This window comes from Hydra vulgaris, chromosome 11 (genome assembly GCF_038396675.1).
Source record: "Hydra vulgaris chromosome 11, alternate assembly HydraT2T_AEP".
Classification (NCBI taxonomy): Eukaryota; Metazoa; Cnidaria; class Hydrozoa; order Anthoathecata; family Hydridae; genus Hydra; species Hydra vulgaris.
Genome location: NC_088930.1, coordinates 35,599,215 through 35,606,127, shown reverse-complemented (window position 1 = coordinate 35,606,127; position 6,913 = coordinate 35,599,215). Strand labels below are relative to the sequence as shown.

At 26.9% G+C, this 6,913-nt stretch overlaps 1 protein-coding gene across 1 annotated transcript; it reads right to left on the bottom strand.

The window, feature by feature from the left end:
- Positions 1-3,140: 3,140 nt before the first annotated feature.
- Positions 3,141-6,463, bottom strand: LOC136086996 (uncharacterized). Its single transcript, XM_065809498.1, has 2 exons — positions 6,424-6,463; positions 3,141-4,546 (listed from the first exon to the last, which is right to left on the bottom strand). The coding sequence occupies exons 1-2, from the start codon at positions 6,461-6,463 to the stop codon at positions 3,141-3,143; spliced, it is 1,446 nt and encodes a 481-aa protein (XP_065665570.1).
- Positions 6,464-6,913: the final 450 nt, after the last annotated feature.

Here is a 6,913-nt window from a genome sequence, read left to right as displayed (position 1 = left end):
TCGAAAATTTTATGTTCGTTCAGAAAATTTCATTTTTCGTTCAGAATTGCTTGTATTCAATATAGATAAAAAGATGAATATTCCTAAACACAGATCGTTTCAAATGACCAGTGTTTTGGAAAATTTGTGATTCGCTAACAAAACGCGATTGTCTGAAATAAAGTAAAAAAAAACTAAAAAAAAATATATAATAAAAACAAGGAGTTCAGAAAAATTATATAGATAAAATAAAAAATAAATAAAAAGAAAAATAAATATAAAATATGGGCATATAATTAATTTATTTTCGCATTAACATTACGATCTTACATTTACGATTTCATATTTACTTTACTATCAAAATGATCGTCTTGTAAATGTGATCGTAAAACGCATAGAATGAAGCTATAAGTTTTATTAGTACTAATTATTTTTGTTACTTATGGTTTATAAATAGGATCAATTGTTATTATTTGGATTAATATTATTATTAACTCAAATGAGAGCGTAAATCAAGTAATTTAAAGTTAAAATAAATTCTATATTATACTGAAGTTGTTCTGTACAACGGTAACTCTGTTGCTTAACAGAAAGTTTTTAATCACTTCATCATTAGTAACGGTTTTATGTTTTAATGTCATGTTTTATTTTTCTCTTTGGAATTAAATTCCATACGCGCTGTTCTCGGAATAAAATATAAAAGTCATTTTTTAAAAACAAAGTCATCTAAATTTTAAAATTGTATTAGGTTGAATATTTGTGATCAATTACAAAAAATTGCTTTTCAAAATATTTTAGGAGCGTGCTATTTTGTTATTTTTAAATAGTCAAGCATACACGTAAGTTTTGAAAATGGTTTAGTACATGAGCATCAAACGCTTCAACTTGCATGAATAACGGTGTTGTGTATTTATCAAAATTATATACTTTACCTCACGCTTGCTTTATATTATGTATATTCTTTAGTGCTAAAAAGCACTTAAACTTAAAACTTACTTAACTGATATAATAATAGGTAGAGTAATAGTGAATGAATAATAGATAATAATAGATAAATCGGTAAATTTTAGATAAGTTTTGACGTGTAAGCTTTTTGAGCCGATTGTCTTGAAGATTATATTTTTAACAAGTAAAACAAATCTTTTGCATAAACGACTGCTTTATTAATTAATTGATATCTATTCTCTGTTGAAAATAATTGCAGAGCATCTAGTTTAATATTGCATCAATTCTTTTGTTTGAGGTAGATCCCACATCTACCTCAAACATTATCATTTATTTCCTGAAGGACCAATTCTGACTCTCACAACCCAAGAAAACGCAAAAACTAAAATGATTTCAATGCCACCAACGTACCTCAGCATTTGACCTAGTACATCTGGTTTTTTTCGTAAGTTAATTGCTCCTTAACTTTTAGGATTTTTGAGTAATTTTTTTTTTGTCACAACACTATTTGTATCCTCCTTTGCACTATATCATGTTTTGATTATGTACTTGACAGCGACAGAAGTCAAAACAACCTAGCATGGAATTGAGGAAGAAAAAATAAGTAAAACTGCTCCAAAGTTCCAAATAAATGTAACAGAACTCACAGCAGCTGATGAAGTTTATATAATCTTTGATATTTAATTTTCCAATTTTTTTTTTACTAAATTACCGGGGTTTTTTTTATTTGAAAACCTTTTTTTGTAAATTAATAAGTCAACGTAAAATAGGGTGGCTTTGGACAATTTTACACTTTAACGTCTAATGCATGAAAACCACAAAGGTTATTTCCTCAAACACCCAGCACCATTAGAAGTGCATAGGTATGATAATTAAAACTATCTGTCTCATAACTAAAAATAAATCACTTTAAGTATTTTTTTAGAGGGTTTAAATGGTGGGCAAAACTCACCCCGCGTGTTAAAGTGACTTTGCTTAACCCAGTAAAAAAGAACTAAATGATGCATTGAATCTATAAAAATTGCAATGTTAAGGTAAAAAAAAAAATTTCAAAATTTTGTGAATTTTTAAAAATTTAGTAAATTGAAAAATTTACGAAAAGTTTTAAAGAAAGATTTTCTGACAAAACTTACATAATAAGTAAAAAAAATGTAGGTACAAGTTCAATAAGTTATGATTTTGTTTAAATAGTATTTTGCAAAACATCTAAAGTCATATGATTCCACAGAAAAGCCGTGAAACTATTTATATCAACATCCCTACTACATATACATATATATATATATATATATATATATATATATATATATATATATATATATATATATATATATATATATATATATATATATATATATATATATATATATATATATATATATATATATATATATATATATATATATATATATATATATATATATATATTAAATGACGACATCTTGTATAAGAGTTGAATAAATTTAATATACGAACATCAATAAATACGAATTCTCTCAATACTAATTTTTTTATTTTTCTAAGAAATTTTCGCTAGAATATTGATACTAGCATCTTCAGCTTTACTTACAAATTACACTGATCAACAAATAAAATTTTATTGTGCATATCTTGTTAACTAGGTGGTTTTTTAAAACAAATTAAATAAGCTGATTTCAAATATTTTTCACCATCACGTCAAGTTGTAAAGATATTTGGGTTCAAATCTTAAGTATTTAAGGTAAAGTCCCTAATATTGTCGAAAAAAAAGTTATTCAAAAGTATGTCAACCTGGGTCTCAAAAGAAGCGTATTTTCATAGAGATTTTAAAAATGGTATTTATTTGAAATAAAAATAAGTACTTTTTGTATTATTGCTGAGAAAAATTCTGTTAAAATTTTTTAAAAGTCTTTAGCATTTTTTCACATAATTTTTTTTGTCAATAAATTTTAAGTAAAAATATTTATTTTTTCTAAAATCTCTATAAAAATACGCTTCTTTTGAGACCCAGGTTGACATACTTTTGAATAACTTTTTTTACGACAAAATTAGGGACTTTACCTTAAATACTTAAGATTTGAACCCAAATATCTTTACAACTTGACGTGATGGTGAAAAATGGTTTGCATATTTGAAATCAGCATATTTAATTTGTTTTAAAAAACCACCTTGTTAACAAGATATGCACAATAAAATTTTATTTGTTGATCAGTGTTATTAATTAAATTAAATTACAATCAAACGGTAACGTCACATTTTAATGGCTTTTTTAAATTTCGCTTAAATTGGGCTTCTTTAATATTACGTAGGTATAAAAAATATGGCGTCCAGAATTGCGTCTTTACATATTGACCATCATCTAAATTCAAACCTTCATTTTTAGGTCCGCATTTGTTGAACTGAATTTCGATTGCCTCTCGAACTTTTCTTTCAAACTTTTTGGGTTCTACTTTTAACGTTTTTACTTGATCCCATTTCATACTACATGAACATTTAATTTTATGATGCCCAATTGCAGATTGTTCTAATTTTTCTTTAAAAACATTTTTTTGGTGTTGTTTTGTTCTTGTTGCTATTTTCATTTTTGTTTCGCCGATGTATGTTTGTTCACACTCGCATTCTATTAGGTATACTCCGGGATGGCTATTTAATGGTAGTTTTGTTTTGTTGCGTGAAGTTAACAAAGATTTAAGATTTGCACTAGATTTAAAGACTGCCCTGTAACCTGGTTTCCTAAAGATTTTTCGAAGTTTTGGTGATAATATTGGGATCCACGGTAGTGATACAGTTGGCATGGTTGCCTCGTTGTTAGATAAAATTATTTCATTATTTGAGTGTCGTTTTTTTATAACAATATTTGCAAGGTCTTGTAATTTTTTCTTTTCATATCCATTTTCAGCAAACACATTTATTAGGAAATCGATTTCTTTATTTAAAAATTTTTCAGAGCAAATTGATAAAACTCTATGAATAAATCCTTTATATATTCCTTCTAAGATTTTTGGATCGTGGTTTGAATTGGGCTTAACCTGAATATTTGTTATTGCTTTTTTTCGATCTATGTTAAAATCATAATTACCTCTTCCATTATTGGTTATTTGGATGTCTAAAAAACTTTTGTTTTCATCTTTCAATTCAATTGTGTATTTGATGCTATGATGTTGACTGTTTAATATTTGTTGAAAACGGATGGCATTATCTTTATTTGTAAATCTTGCGTGGCTATTATCTTCGCACCTGAAAAACGATTTTATTTTTAACGGTGGATTAGAATGAAGCGCAACGTCGATTGCTTTATTTTCAAAAAAGTGCAGGAAACCTTCCGCAAGTACTACCATGAGTGAAAATCCTATTGGACCTGAATCTACAAGCTCGTGAATTTCTTCATTCCATAAAAAATAACATTTGTATAAACACAGGTCTATTAGTGATGTTATTTCTGAAACGCTTAGTTTTGTTAGTTTATTTAAATTTGGGAAGTGCTCTAACATATCAAGAAGAATTTTCATAGCCTCTCCCAAAGAAATTGTTGGATATAAATTGACAACGTCATAAGATACCTGTATTTCACCGTTTGATATATTCCGAAGTTTTGCTGTTTTTACAAAAGTTGACAAAATTTTTAACTTTGTTATGTTTTTATCTAAAATTGGTTGAAATATATTTACTAGATATTGTGATATTCCATAACTTGGTGTCCCGATGGTTGAATCTACTATTTATATAGTATTTTTATAAATCTTTAATATTTTGACTCTTATGTTAAATAAAGTAGTTCACTACTTTATTTAACATAGGTCAAGCAGGTTACTTATTATCTTTAATTAATATTTAGTTATTCTAAACTTGTGTATTTAAAAAAAGTTGTTTATTTTAAAGAAAGTGTATTTAAAAATTACTACTTTCAACTTTACTTACTAGTTTGATTGTTCAGTTCGCCTGATTTACTGATTTAGATATCTTAGCTCATATAATTTTACCTTAAAGTATTTTCATATACATTTTTTTTTTACATTTTTTTTGTGTAAATACTATTTTTAAAATTTGTGTAAATACTATTTTTTCGTATATGAGTTAACACGAGTTTAGCTAAGATTTTGATTGAAGATACCTTCTGAAATCTAAGGTACTAGTTATAAAAATTGGAAAGCTGTAAGAGTAGAATGTATTCAATTGCTATCAGAAAAAATTCTTTAAGGTAAAATTATATGAGCTAAGATATCTAAATCTGTAAATCAGGCGTTCATTTGCTTCAGCTAAGTAAACTTTAACACTTTATTAAATAAACCCACAGATTATACGAAATAATAAAAAAAGGTTGCAGAAAAAGTCAGTGAATTTCTGTGTTTTTGATGCATTTGTCATAATTTTCAAAAAAACAGCAACAAAAAAAAAAATTAGGTCAGTGAGAAAACAAGTAATTATAAAGGTTTAAATGAATAAATTTTTGTTTATTAAAAGAGATTAATATAAGTTTTAAATAAGTAATTTTAAATTGTTTTTAAGTAAATTATTCTTTAAGATGTTCTTCTATGTCATGATAATAAACTAGAAGTTAGACGAATTGCATTTGTTTATTATCTTGTTCCTCAAGATTGGAATGCAAGTGATGGAGGTTTGGTTTTTTATTTTATTATTAAAAGTTTTTTTATTGTTTTTTACTTATTATTTTTTTTGGAATATTTTTTAATAAAATTTATAGTTTTATTTAATAAAATTTATAGTTTTATTTTATAAAATTTATAGTTTTATTTTATAAAATTTATAGTTTTATTTAATAAAATTTATATTATATGTTAAGAAATTAAAATATTAAAAAAAATATTTTTACTAAACTTGTTAATATAGGAGAGAGCGGGGAGATGTGAGACACGAATTTTTTTTTTCAGGGTAATTGCAATATCTTTTTTATTTGATGTATGAACTGAACCAAACTAGTCTTAACAAATAAAGCAGTTTTTGGGGCACCGAATCCACCCCCTAAGATTGACAGAATGTTTTAATAAAGTATATATTTTTTGGTTTAAAAGGAACCCTGCTATTGGAGTAAAGTGGGACAAGTGTGGGAGAAGTGGGACAAGTGTGCGGGAGAAGCGGGACATTTGGGGGAGATGTGGGACTATATAAAAACAACTCCAAATCTAGTTAAATATTAATTTTAGCAAACTTTGATTTTAAAGTTAATTTTAGTTTAAATAAAACGCGGCAGAGGAGTAATGGTAGAGCGCTTGTAAGAGAGAGGTTTGACTCCCGCAACGTCCGGGGTGGCCACATAAAATTTTTATAAGAAAAAGAGGATATTAGAGGATTTTAGAGGAGATTTTGCATATAATTTAGAGGACTTTCTCGCAAAACTACAAAATTTTGAATAAAAATAGAGGATTTTTTATACAGGTTTAACGTCCATGTTTCCACATAACTGGGGTTTGGACAAGGGTAAACAATGTCATTTTTTATGTTAGATGACACGGATTCGCTAAAATGAATTTTTTACGACCCAATCCTTATTTCACATGTTACCCAGTTTTGCAGACCATGAATTTTGAACATTAACTACCATCAAGAAATAAAAAAATAAAAAAGAGGAGTTAAAGAGGAGATTTGATCACATTTTTAACTTCTTAGAGGATAATTAAGGATTTTAGAGGAGGTTTTTGAAAAAAAAGGACATTAGAGGATTTTAGAGGAGCTGTGGCCACCCTGAAGTCTCTGAAAGTACCACGCTCAACTTAGTTTCTTCGCGCAGCGGGCCTTGTTCGTAAAGGTTCGTGTTTCCGAGTTAAAGGGTTGAGAGAGGGTTGTAACCACAATAAAAAAAAAAATTTAAAATGCGTAGCCTCTTCGACTGAAGTGGCCCCCTTGGAGAGAGAAAAAATAGAAGAAAAAATCAAATTATCAATGCCTTTTTCAATCAAATTAAGATTACATTTTAAGAATTAAAATTTCTTTGTTAAAAAAAGAAAAAAGTTATTTTACATTTAAGATGCCAAAGTTCACTTGGAAAATAATT

Coding starts and splice junctions, on each gene's coding strand:
- LOC136086996 (XM_065809498.1), bottom strand. CDS start 6,463: ATGGTAGTTAATGTTCAAAATTCATGGTCTGCAAAACTGG. Junction 4,547..6,423: donor TTCATGGTCTGCAAAACTGG/GTAACATGTGAA, acceptor AACCAATTTTAG/ATAAAAACATAACAAAGTTA.